The sequence below is a fragment of the Ursus americanus genome, chromosome 17 (genome assembly GCF_024610735.1).
Source record: "Ursus americanus isolate L20-20 chromosome 17, mUrsAme1.1.p, whole genome shotgun sequence".
Classification (NCBI taxonomy): domain Eukaryota; kingdom Metazoa; phylum Chordata; class Mammalia; order Carnivora; family Ursidae; genus Ursus; species Ursus americanus.
The window spans coordinates 10598499-10612018 of NC_142143.1; the positions used below are offsets into that span (position 1 = coordinate 10598499).

At 62.1% G+C, this 13520-nt stretch overlaps 1 protein-coding gene across 1 annotated transcript in view; it reads left to right on the forward strand.

Annotated features, from left to right (window-relative positions):
* Positions 1-10993, forward strand: part of ELFN2 (extracellular leucine rich repeat and fibronectin type III domain containing 2) — a 50283-nt gene extending 39290 nt beyond the window's left edge. The window contains 2 exon segments of the mRNA XM_045780177.2: positions 7726-10265; positions 10267-10993. Coding sequence (XP_045636133.2) covers positions 8208-10265; positions 10267-10677 — 2469 coding nt within the window. The 5' untranslated portion in view covers positions 7726-8207 and the 3' untranslated portion in view covers positions 10678-10993.
* The last annotated feature ends 2527 nt before the right edge of the window (positions 10994-13520 follow it).

Consider the following 13520-nt stretch of genomic DNA (forward strand, 5'->3'; position numbering starts at 1 on the left):
TCAGGTAGGGGGCAGGGGGCAGGTGGGTATGTCAGGGGAGGGCAGGGATCCGCTGGAGGAGGTGGGGGTCAGCTGGGAAAGGCATTCCTCTGAATAGCCTGGTGGATTCTGGGAAAGCCAGAGATAACCCCTGGGGTGGGACTAGGCGGTGAACTTTTAATACAGGTCACCCTTGGCTTTGGGCAGGATCACATGCTCCCCCCAGTGCCTGGTGGTGGGTGGGGTGGGTGCTGGGCTGCTCGGGGCTGGGGAGTGGGTGCCAGGGAGTGGGCCGTGTAAGCTGGGCCATCTGAGAAGAGCTCTCCACAGAACCGGTGTCGGGCCTCTCTGGTCAGCTACTGGGTAGTTTTTCAAGACCAAAACCTTTTGGTTGAAACCTTCCATCTTCCTGCTTATCTCCTCCCACTGAGGCCTGGACACGGCGGATGCGACAGCCCTGGGAGCAGTGGGTTCAGGGGCGATGACTCAGTGGGCTGTTTATAGAGGGCTTTGGTGGGGGGGGGGTTCCCAGTAAACCAGAGAGACGCCAGTGCCTGGCTGTTCTCCCCCTGCACAGACGAGGAAACTGAGGCCCAGAGCGGTAAGGTGCTGCCCTGCCCTAGGTCACACAGTGAGCCAGTCAGCAGCGCATTGCGACAGCCAAGAACACCATGGAAGAGCCAGAGCCCCTTCCCTGGCCAAGGTGACCGGGCTTGGAGGCCAGGGCTTGTATGTGGAGGCTGTGCAAACCCAATTCACCAGCCACCCCCCCCCCCCAGTAGCTCTCAGCCCTTGCTGCTGTTGCTGGTGTGGTGTTCTCATGAAGCTCTTCCAGGTGGGCTGGAAGCTTGGTGAAGGCGGGGCGTGCGTATCCGCTTCGGTGCCAGGCCCCTAGTAGGTGGGCGGTGGATACGCGCCGCTGTGTCAGGAACGCGGTTGCGTGTGCTGCTGGGCCGCAGGGGTGAGCGGCCAGCCTGTTCCCCGTGTCCCCCGTGACACAGATACGGATGCCGCCGTGGTCTGCTCGCCCAGCCCCGGATGGCGCAGAGCCGGGAGAGAGGGCCGAGCTATCGAGGGGCAGAAGCCGGCTCCCCCGAGATGCGGAGCAGCTGTACGGAGGGCTGAGCCTAACGAGACGTGATTGAATGGGGGTACACGGAGCCCGGCACCTCGGGCGCGGCCCACACGCTTACTGCCCAGAGCTGCCTGGGGACGGTCAGCACACTGGGGCTCCCCGGCGGAATGTGTGAAGGGGCCCGGGGGTGTGGTTGACGTCTAGGACGAGGACACAAGGCCCGAGCACACTCCCGCTTCTCCAACGGAATGTGGTGCCGAACCGAGGGAGGCAGAGGGCCCTGGTGCCCATCATGGCTCGGACCGCGTTGGCGTGATGCTGGGCTCCCTCCAGGGGACACATTTTAGTGGGGGCCTTGACAGCAAGCATGACCTGGGGCAGCTGGATCCAAGAGCTGGGGACTTGAAACCATGGGGGAGCAAGAGGGGTAGGGGACGTGAGGCTGTGTAGACTGGATAAGCGGACTGGAGGGGCGCGAGTTAACTGATGAGCAATATGGGTGGACCCCTTAAGGGATGCTATTGGCCTTGTTCTCAGCCCTCGGACCCATGAACAGAGGCACGAGGAGTCGGAGTTGGCTCTGTAATATAAGAAGAAACGTGCGTCCATCCGAGCTGTTCAAGAAGGCTAGAAGTAGCTTCAGATGGGCGCTGAGATGCCTGTCACGAGGCGTATGCAAGTTGGGGAACATTACCTCTGCAGGAATTCCAGAAAGTCTGATAGTTCTAAGAGCTCAGGCAGGCCCAGGTTCCCCGCTATGTGGTCTTGGGCAGATCACGGCACCTCTCTGAGCCTGTTTACTCATCCATAAATGAGAAGCATAAGGGGAGTCATGAGGCTAACAGGAAGGCTCAGTGCGTTTCCTGCACCCCATGAGCACCCCATCAGTGGGGCCCCTCCCTCTGATATGTACCATGCTGTCTCAGTGGAGTCAGGGACCCCAGGATCTCCCTCTGTGCTCTGTCCCCATCCCTAGCCCCGAGGTCTCATTCCACACATGGCGTTCTGAGCACCTGCTCCATGTTTGACCTTGTTCTAGGCATGGAGGTTAATTATAGTTGCAAACGAAATAAAGCCTGCTTTGATTTCATGAAGGGGTGGGTGAGTAGGGTGGCTGATAATAAAGAACTAAATGATGTCTGGTATTGTTGAGTCCTATGAAGGGACCAAAGCCAGGTTTGAATGACCAGTGAGTTATCTCAGATTTGGTGTCGGGAAAGGTGGGCTTAAGAGGGGAGCAGTTGACTAGAGACCTGAATGAAGTGGGGGTAGTGGCCTGTGCAGACATGGGGGGTAGGAGCATTCTAGGCAGCGAGAATAGCATGTGCAAAGGCCCTGAGGTAGGAGTGTGCCTGGGGATTTGAGGAGCATAGCTGGCCTGGAGTAAGTACTTCGTAATGATAGAGAAATTGAAGTTTCTCTTGGCTTGTGGATACTTTCCTGATAGGGAGGAAGGTGCCTACGCAAGGGGTCCATGTCCAGTCCCCGCCATTGGCCCAGCTCTTTAGAGGAAGCTAGGGAAGGAGAGAGCCTCAGTTTTCTCATCTGTAAAATGAGGCGGATAGCACCAGTCATGCAGGATTGATATAAGATTCAAGGACTGTACAATGTCAGCCAAAGGGATAGTTATGACCATCTTACAGGTGAGGAGACTGAAGCCCAGAGAGGTTAATTAAGGTGCCGTGTGTCACACAGCTCAGCATTCAATCCCAGGACCCTCTGCCGTCAACATCCATACTTCTTACTCTCTGCCCTGCAGCTGGGGCTCACTGTACCTGAAATCCAAATGGTTTACCTACCAAATGGTAGCTCAGTGGTGAAGGTATAATTATCCCATTTTACAGACGAGCAACTGAGGCCCAGAGTGACCTGCCCCGGGGACCCCCAGTGTGGTGGAGGCAGCGACAAGTTTCAGTGTCCAGCCCCCAGAGGTGGCGGGCTTTGTCCCAGAGAGCAGAGGGGTAGTAGCCCATCTCTGGGACCTGTGGCCTGGTTGCTGTCTTTCAGCAGACAGAGGTGAGGCAGCCTGCTGCCTGTCCCAGGAGTTCTGGCTGGGTCCCAAGAGTCCTCAGTCCTCGTAATCCTGGGTGATGGCATTGACCCAGACAGTGACAATGGTACCTCAGGGGACCTTGGCCAGCCTGGCCCAGGGAAGAGCCCAGGCCAGGGCTTATCTGCTGCTGCAAATGAGATTTCCCCAGTCAACCCTCTGGTCCCTGCTCCTGGGAGGCTAGAATGTGGACTGCATCCCTCCCCCCGAACTGTTCCCCAGATCCCACCACCAGTGTCCCCATGGGAGCCTTCTGCCCTGCATGGTGCATTTGTCTCCCCCATGGCCTGGGGCTTCAGGGGAGCCCAAGGAGATAGCAGGTGGCTCTCCCCATGCCATGCAGATGGAGAAACAGGTTCAGAGCTGGCCAGCCCTGCGTCTCGCCTTCCCTGCTGACCCTGGCTTCCCCATCTCCCACCTATCCCCCCTCAGCTGGGGGACACTCCGGCAGACCTTACCCTGTCCACCCATGCACCCAGCCCAGGGAGGGGGAGCCCTGGCGAGCAGCCCTGTGTGCCGGACAATGTGCTATGCACCCTGAGCCGTGTTCTGGGTTAGCTGAGGGGGGGGGGGCGCCCCTGTGGGGCAGTAAACTCCCAGAAGGGATTTGAGGTTGGTAGATCGAGATCCACTTCCACCCTGGGGCCTGAGCCTTAACTGCCGCCAGCGGCAGGTGACCCTTCCCCGGTCCTGGCATCTGCTTCCCCTCTGGGAAGGGCTGGGACTGGGTTGAGCAAGGGCCCCTCGTCCTTCCAGCTCTGAAGGTCTAGGATTCGGAGTCCATGGAGGTGCCCGGAGCCTCGTGGCACCTGGAGGAGAAGGGCCTCCAAACCAGCTCGATCAACCCGTGGCTTCTGGGGGGCAGTTGCTGAGGCCCAGAGACGGGGGTGGGGGTGGGGGTGGAATTTGCTGAGAGTGACTCACGTTCTGTGGCTCTGAACTGAGACCCCACCTGAGCTGTGCCCCTCAGACCCGTCAGGTCTTGCTGACCCTCCTTCCTCTTCACCATCCAAGAGTGTCCCCATGACAGGGGACATCTGTAGCCAGCTAGACTGGGGGCCCACCCCAAGATCCCTCTGCAGTACGCCGCACCCCCCAACTTGGCCGTGTTTCTTTTCTGTGCTGGGGGGGGGGAGCTGCCTCTGCACGGGCCAGAGGTCATTTGTCCCTGCCACACACGTGTGCACCCCGGGGGCAGGCCCAGTGCGTGGGTGGGGGAAGGGAGGCTGGGTCAGCTGGGAAGGTGGGAGGCGGGGCCAGGCTTTCCCAGGTGTAACACCCCTGGTGCAGGGTAGCAAAGGCCTCTGCTTCCACCTGAGCTGGTCCCCTCTGCTTCCGCCCCTCCCTCTGAGCTGGTCCCCGACTGCATTTCGGCCCCCCGGATGGGTGCGGAGCAGGCTCTGTGCTTTCCATCACCTCTCTGAGCTTCTCTGCTGATTGGTTCCTGTCTCAGACGCTCGCTCTCCATTCATTTCCATCCTCTGTCTCTCCCCGCTTGGCTGTCTTGGTATTTTGCTTTCCTATCCTGCTCAGCCCTGGCCTCCTGTTTGCAGCTCCCTCACTCCTTCCTTTCCCTCCACCAGCAGTTCCCCCCCCAGGAGTGGGGGGGTAGGGCCCTGCTCCTCCTGCCAGCGTGTGTGCTGGGGCATCACCATGACCATGAGGCCCCCCAGCTCCAGGTGTGAGCCAGCAGCCCTCCCCCACACCTTGAGTGGGTGTGCAGCCGGGCGGGGGGCCAAGTGCTGCTCTCAGCACCTTCTTCCCCTTGCTGTCCCCCTTCCCTGGCTGCATCAGGCCTCAAGGGGTGGTGGGCAGGTGGCCCAGGGACCGGGACCGAGTGGCTGATGCACACACGGGAAGGGGTGATGGGGAACCTCCTCTCCTTTGGTCTGAGTCATGGGAGGGGTGGGAGGGTGAGGGGAGCTGGGCTCCAGCCCAGGACATCCTGGAGACCAAGAGGAGCAGGAGAGAGGGCCACGGGCAGGGTCACCTTGAGGGCTCGGCTGCACAGAGCTCAGAGTAGCTGCGGTGGGGGCTTCTGTCTACCCTGGACTGTTTGGGAAGGGAAGAGGTGGGATAGGACTAGCCCCTGTCCCTAAGCCTGGACCCTTCTCCTAGTCCCCCCCAGCCTCTTCACATCCCCTAGCGTGGCCTTGGATTGCCAGGGGCTCCAGCCAGCTCAGCTTTGCCCTGTACCCCCTGGGCCTGGCTGGGGGTGCTGGCTTGAGCAACTCAGAACTGAAGATAGGGGGGTGGGGAACGGAGGGGCTGCTCTGTGTGGCTGAATTGCACATGCACACACATACATCTACGTGTGGAACACGCATGTGCTGAAACATGTTGACGCATAAGCAGGTATATGCCCGTGTCCCCAAGATGCCCCTACGTGCACCCCTTCCCCCCCCACAAGTGAGCTCACCTTCACCCAAGAGCACTCCCATAGCAGGTTACACATGCACGCGTCCTGGGTGTTTGCTTAGGCACGTGTGTGCACACACGGCTGCCTGCACATCCGTCTGCTTCCACACGTCTGCTTGCACACCCCTGCGCTGGCGTTCTGAGTCAGTGCACACCTGCACGTGTACCTGCATACAAATGCGGTCCCCAGACATTCCCAGCCGGGGGGGGGGTTGCACAGAGGGCTCTCTGACAGGGTGAGCTTGGCCACTCAGTCTCCGCCAGTACAACCTCGTTGCCTGGGGCAGGGGAGGAAACTGAGGCCCTAAGGAGCCAGCAGCCACGCCAGCTGGGAGCGCGGGTCTCCGGATTCCAGCTCTGCGGCCGCAAGGCACGACCAAGGACAGAAATGCTCTCTGCTGCCCGTCCCTGCCCGACTGCCTTGTGTCCCCTCATTGCCACCCCCCCCATCCCCGCCCCATCCCCGCCCGGCAGCTCAGCCCAAACCAGCCCTGCAGGGGACTGGGAGGTGTGAGTCCGCCTCACCTAGAGGTCCTGATCATCGCAGCTTCTGTCACTGTGTCCACCTTTAATCCAAGAGGTCATCGAATGCCCTGTTCCCCTGCCACCCTCCTCAACAGAAACTGCCTGCCTGCACTGCTCTGGGGACTGTTTCCCTCCCTGCTTCCCTCTCCTCTGTTCCTGCCCTCTGGGGCTCAGGGCTGTAAATTGGTTTTGCTTTAACAGCAAAGGTTTAATACATTTTTTTTTCTTTTCAACGCACTGTCTCTCCTGGAGTTTCCTGGGAGGAGGTGCTGAGTTAGCGGTGGCTCTTGTGAACCGTCTCTGGCTTTCTTTGTCCAAACGTGGATTTCTCTGGCCCCATCTTCATGCCCCTGGCCACTGCCCAGGGCGAGGGGAGTGTGCACGGGGCTCTTCCTGCAAATCGAGAGAGCCTTGCGGAGGAGCTGGACCCACATCTGGCTGAGCGGCCCCTGTCTGGCTTGCTGGGTGACTGGGGCAAGTCTTCGCTGGTCCGGGGCTCAGTCCCCACCTGTAAAATGAGGGTCTGCTGGCTGTGAGCCCTATGCCACCAACACTATTCCGCGGCATCTCGGGTGTGGGCAGCATGGCTCACTGTACTTCTTCCCCATCAGATGGCCGGGCAGGGACCTGGTCCCCATTTTACAAACTGGCAACACATTCAGAGATGGTTCGTTCCATCTGGCATCATGGAGGGGGCTCTAGGCCTCCTGACTCCTGGTGCCTGGGGAGCCTCGATCCTGGCCCAGGCTGTGCTGTGTGACTAGGGGCAAGGCCCTGCCCCTCTCTGGACCTCTGACTCTCCAGCCACAGAGGAGACGTGGGGCTTCGGCCACACTGTTCGGGATGCCGTGAGCTTCTCCACCTGCCTGAGGCCTATACTCTAGGATCAGGCCCTCTAACGGAAAGCACTTTAAGGACGTGATATCGGGGGTGTGTCTGGCTTCCCAGACTCTCGCCCTCTCTCCCTTGGCTCTGCTCCCTCAGGTAGAAGGAGTTCTCCGCATGCCCTCCCCCTGTCGGAGACCCCCGGCTTGGGGGGCCCACAGCCATGCTGCTCCACTCCCCTTCCCCCATGGAAGCTGAGACAAGGGAATTATTTTTGGAACAAGAGCGGTTACACAACAAATGAATTATTTATCTTTGGGCATGGAGGGGAGGAGGCATTTTGCTGGGCTTCTTAATTCTTTTCCTGGATTGGAAGGTGCCTGCCTTGCTATGTGGTCGTGTGTCTGTGGGCCCATTTGTCCAACATAAGCCCGTCCGTGGGCACGCTCCTGTGTTCTGGCTCATGCGAGGGCCTGTGGGTCTTTGTGCAAGCAGGGGGATGAGTGTGGACAGGAGCGCTGGGGAGTGTGTGTGTGTGCGCACGTGCACCCATGCGCGCCTGAACTGTCACTGTCCAGTCTCCCTTCTCTGCCCACCGTTCTCAGATTCTGTCCCCGTCCCTATTCCTTGTTTCTTCTGTCTCCTTCCTTCCAGACCTCTTGGCCCCCTCCTCCCTCTCTCGCCACCCACCGCTCTCCCTTCTTTTATGTGACAGGGACCCCAGTGTGTTGCTGGCACCAAGGACCCCCCAGTGGGAGGGGGTAGAGAAGGGACAGGGGCCCGCGCTGGAGCTTTAGTGGGGCTGCTCTGAGCTTTCACTGATCTGTCACCCCCTCTTGGTGCTGCCTTTCAGGAGCCAGGTGACAGATGGGTCTCTTCCTTCCTGCCCCGTCTCTCGCGCTCCCTCCTCAGAGCTTCACTCTCCAGCCTCCCGTGGGCATCGTGGGAATCGTCTGAAGTTCTGAGCCCAGAGCCAGAGGAGGAGGAAGAGGAGGAAGAAGAGGAGCAGGAGCAGGAGAGAGAGGAAGTCAAGTCTCGAGAGCCTGTGCACCTTCCTGGAAACAGGCGGTGGGGGTGTGTTCCGCTGCGTGTCCCCGTCCTGGTGGCCCCCACCTGCTGGTAGCGCCGCGGAGGACACCCCCTCCCCAACCCTACCATCGGCCCCTGCCGTGTCTGCTTCACCCAGGGCCCCCCGTGCCGGGGGGTCGCCCCCAAGATGGTGGCGGCCCCGGGGAGGACTGTGCCGCCAGCCCCAGCCTCCCGCCGCTAGGTACCCCCGCGCCCCGGCCCCCTGTCCCCCCGAGCCCGGCCTTCCCGGGGGTGGCGGCCGGCGCCATGCTGCGCCTGGGGCTGTGCGCCGCCGCGCTGCTGTGCGTGTGCCGGCCAGGCGCAGTACGCGCCGACTGCTGGCTCATCGAGGGCGACAAGGGGTACGTGTGGCTGGCCATCTGCAGCCAGAACCAGCCGCCCTACGAGACCATCCCACAGCACATCAACAGCACCGTGCACGACCTGCGGCTCAACGAGAACAAGCTCAAGGCCGTGCTCTACTCCTCGCTCAACCGCTTCGGGAACCTCACCGACCTCAACCTCACCAAGAACGAGATCTCCTACATCGAGGACGGCGCCTTCCTGGGCCAGTCGAGCCTACAGGTGCTGCAGCTGGGCTACAACAAGCTCAGCAACCTGACCGAGGGCATGCTGCGCGGCATGGGCCGCCTGCAGTTCCTCTTCGTGCAGCACAACCTCATCGAGGTGGTGACGCCCGCCGCCTTCTCCGAGTGCCCGAGCCTCATCAGCATCGACCTGTCCTCCAACCGCCTCAGCCGCCTGGACGGCGCCACCTTCGCCGGCCTGGCCAGCCTCATGGTGTGCGAGCTGGCTGGCAACCCCTTCAACTGCGAGTGTGACCTCTTCGGCTTCCTGGCCTGGCTGGTGGTGTTCAACAACGTCACCAAGAACTACGACCGCCTGCAGTGCGAGTCCCCGCGCGAGTTCGCCGGCTACCCGCTGCTGGTGCCGCGGCCCTACCACAGCCTCAACGCCATCACCGTGCTCCAGGCCAAGTGCCGCAACGGCTCGCTGCCCGCCCGGCCCGCCAGCCACCCCACGCCCTACTCCACCGACGCCCAGAGGGAGCCCGACGAGAACTCGGGCTTCAACCCCGACGAGATCCTCTCGGTGGAGCCGCCAGCCTCGTCCACCACGGACGCGTCGGCGGGGCCCGCCATCAAGCTGCACCACGTCACCTTCACCTCGGCCACGCTGGTGGTCATCATCCCGCACCCCTACAGCAAGATGTACGTGCTGGTCCAGTACAACAACAGCTACTTCTCCGACGTCATGACGCTCAAGAACAAGAAGGAGATGGTCACGCTCGACAAGCTGCGGGCGCACACCGAGTACACCTTCTGCGTGACGTCCCTGCGCAACAGCCGCCGCTTCAACCACACCTGCCTGACCTTCACCACGCGGGACCCCGTCCCCGGCGACCTGGCGCCCAGCACCTCCACCACCACCCACTACATCATGACCATCCTGGGCTGCCTCTTCGGCATGGTCATCGTGCTGGGCGCCGTCTACTACTGCCTGCGCAAGCGGCGCATGCAGGAGGAGAAGCAGAAGTCGGTCAAGGTCAAGAAAACCATCCTGGAGATGCGCTACGGGGCGGACGTGGATGCCGGCTCTGTGGTGCACGCCGCCCAGAAGCTGGGCGAACCCCCCGTGCTGCCCGTGTCCTGCATGGCCTCCATCCCCTCCATGATCGGGGAGAAGCTGCCCACCTCCAAGGGGCTGGAGGCCGGGCTGGACACACCCAAGGTGGCCACCAAGGGCAACTACATCGAGGTGCGCACGGGCACGGGCGGGGACGGCCTGGCCCGGCCGGAGGACGACCTCCCGGACCTGGAGAATGGCCAGGGCTCGGCCGCTGAGATCTCCACCATCGCCAAGGAGGTGGACAAGGTCAATCAGATCATTAACAACTGCATCGACGCCCTCAAGCTGGACTCGGCCTCCTTCCTGGGGGGCGGAGGCGGCGGCGGGGACCCCGAGCTGGCCTTCGAGTGCCAGTCCCTCCCCGCGGCCGCCGCCGCCGCTGCCTCCTCGGCCGCGGCCCCAGGGGCGCTGGAGCGGCCCAGCTTCCTCTCACCCCCCTACAAGGAGAGCTCCCACCACCCGCTCCAGCGCCAGCTGAGCGCCGACGCCGCCGTGGCCCGCAAGACCTGCAGCGTGTCCTCCAGCGGCTCCATCAAGAGCGCCAAGGTCTTCAGCCTGGACGTGCCCGACCACCCGGTGGCCGCGGGGCTGGCCAAGGGTGACTCCAAGTACATCGAGAAGGGCAGCCCCCTCAACAGCCCGCTGGACCGGCTCCCGCTGGTGCCCGCGGGCAGCGGTGGGGGGTGGCGGCGGGGGCGGCGGCGTCCACCACCTGGAGGTGAAGCCCGCCTTCCACTGCAGTGAGCACCGGCACAGCTTCCCCGCCCTGTACTACGAGGAGGGCGCCGACAGCCTGAGCCAGCGCGTGTCCTTTCTCAAGCCGCTGACCCGCTCCAAGCGGGACTCCACCTACTCGCAGCTCTCCCCCAGACACTACTACTCAGGTTACTCCTCCAGCCCTGAGTACTCCTCCGAGAGCACGCACAAGATCTGGGAGCGCTTCCGGCCCTACAAGAAGCACCACCGGGAGGAGGTGTACGTGGCAGCCGGCCACGCCCTGCGCAAGAAGGTCCAGTTCGCCAAGGACGAGGACCTGCACGACATCCTCGATTATTGGAAAGGGGTCTCGGCCCAGCAGAAGCTGTGACCCTCTCCTTCCCGGTGAGGCCGGAGGGGGAGGGCGGGGGGGCACTCGGGGAAGGGCCCGGCAGCCGGGCCGGGGGGAGGGGGCGGCGCCGGGGGTCGAGGCCGAGGCCGAGGAGTGGACGCACACGCACACCCGCACGCACGCACCCATGCACACACCTGACCACCACCTGACTGTGAACCACCACCACCCGACAATAACGGACAGGAAAACAAAGACACGTTCTCCTTAAAGTTTACACACTGATACCGAAACCAGTCGTCTTTACTGTGCTGCCCAGGGACTCTGCTGGGGTGTGCGGGCCTGGGGGGGGGGGGGGGCGGGGCGCAGGCCAGGAAGCCAGAAGGGAGTGTGGGGTCTGGGGCTCGGGGACTAAGGGACAGGTTTGGGGGCAGAGGAGTCTGGAGCAGAGAGAGGGTCCCCCTCACTCTGGGGACAGGTCACTTGGAGATTTAGCACCAGACAGACATCGGGCCTCATTTCCTTTCTGTTATGGCTGGGGAAACTGAGGCCCGGAGAAAGGAGGTGATAACCCCAGGGCCACGTGGCCAGTTAGGCAGTTTCCCAACTTCCCAGCCCAGTGCTGTCCCCCACCCTTCATCCGCCCACCGCCCCCTTCCAGAGCTGTGGTCTCCTGGGGCTGAGGGACTTGAGAATCAGGCAGGTGCTTTTCCTTTCTAGAAATCCCCATGGCCACGCCCCCAAGCATGGGGCTGTGATTCATCACGCTGGGGCTCCTTCGCCCCCCGCCCCCCCACGCCAGCACCCAGGAGAAACGGGAGGTCTTGCTTGCAAGAAAGGAGCAGAGGCACGGGGCCATTCCACCAGCCCCCTTCAAGTGTCTTCCAAGTAGCCTGGGAGCTGCTTCTGGGGTCTGAGGAGAGAATAGGTGGGTCTGTTCCCACCGCCTCTCAGGTGCAGGCCCCGTTGCCCCAGCCCCCCAGCCTCTCTGGGCCTCTAGGACCCCTACTCATCCCAGAAGGGCAGCAGTGAACTGTGATGCCTGGGAGCAGTAGGGAGGCAGGGTATAAGGGGGGGGTCTTCCTGCTTGTGCCCCCACATCCTGGCCTCCCACCTGCCTGACCCCCATTATGGGATCTCGGGGCAGCACCTTGACCTGCCCAGGAGAAGGAGGGCTTTCCCAGGCTTACTCACCCACCACCTCTTGGCTGCCCATCCCTGCCCCACCCCCTGGCCAGAGGGGCTCCCATGTTTCCATGGAAATGGCCGCTCCTCCCCTTGCTGACCCCCACCCAACATCGAACAAAGCACAAACAGTGAGCACCACCCCCCCTGCTTGGGGGGGGAAGTAGGCAGGTTCTTGGGGCCCCTCCCTCTCCCTGGCCAGCTTCTGTCGCCATGGCAACCCAGGCCCTGGCAGTTGGGACTGTTGGGCTCCTGGGGGTTCTCTCTCAGTGTGGGCAGCAGAGGGTGGTAAGGGAGGGCAGGGCCAGGCACCTGCGGCCTTTCTCAACAGCTAGGGGCTTTCAGGGTCGAGTCTGGGGCGGGAGGGGGGGACAGATCGGGGTTCCTGAGACTGTGGGGGCTTGAACAATGTCGGGGTGCTGAGGGGCCCTTCACCTTCGATTAGGACGCGGGCCAGTGGGGGGCGGGGACAACTATAGCCTTGCCCACCTGCTGACGTGCTCCTTGGCTCCCCACCCACCTCAGGATGGGGAGGAGCCTACTCAGCTCCCCCCATACCCCTGCCAGAGACCCCCAGCCTCTGGCCTGTCACCCCTGTTGGGTTTCCTGAGATTTGGGGAGTGTGGCTGTGGGGGGACGGTGGGCACTGGGGTGGGACCAAGACCTGTACTGTGTGTGGGGGGGTTCTTGACCAAGAAAGCTAGTGCCATCTCCTGGGTTGGGGGGGGGAGTCTAGCGACCTTCCTGCCAGGGGTAGAGTCTGGGGGAGGACTGTTGGGGGGTTGCTGGGGCTCAACTGAGCTCTTCTCTTACACCCACTTGGGGGACAGACCAAGCCCAGGGCTCACTTTGGGGGTGACATTTGCAAAGGAAGGACTGTTCTTCTGGGGAGTAGAGAGGAGGGGGCCAGCCTGGATACGCAGAGCAGGCCTCCCTCAATCCCCGAAACCTGCCCCCCCAATCCCTCCTCACACCAGATTGGCAAAGCTGAGAGGAGAAAGCAGGCAGAGCCAGCGGTGTGAGAAAGCAGATTCCTGTTATATTTGCATGACGATTTTACTGTATTTTTCTGAGCAAACATCTGTCGTGTATGTGCCAGTTTGTCCAGACCCCCAGGCCCCCCTCCCCGCCGCCCCCTCTTGCCCACATTCCCTCTGTTGTGATCTGACAAGCAGCTCTTGAAACCTGGGGAGGGCCAGCTCTACAAAAGTCCCAAAACAGGTGCCACCGAAACGCAAGCCCTGCCCGCATACCCTTCTCCTGTCTCTCTGAACGTTGGGCCCTTAAGTGCCACCTCGCCCTGTGGGTCCCCAGTTTCATGCCCTCGCCCCTTCCCCTCCTTCCTGCCAGGGAAGGGAGCATGGGGGGGGGACTTCTTTGTCCCACTGGCTGTCATTTTTCAGAAGAAGACGTCTGGGGGAGGTGCCGAGGAGAGAAGGGCTGGGTGACTTGGCCACCAGGGTTGGGGGGGGGAGCTACTGCTGAATCCAGGGGGCTAAGAACTTGGGGCTTCATGGGTGCCCTTATGGGGAGGCTTGGGAGGAACCCGTGGCAGGAGCCAGACCCCAGGGTGGGCCTGGTCTCCCTGGAGATGGGGCTTCCCACGGGGAGGGTTCCCAGCAGCGGGAGAGGGAGCCCCCCACCCTTGCCATTCCCCCATCATTCCTGGTTGAAGATGACCTATAAAAACCTCAGAC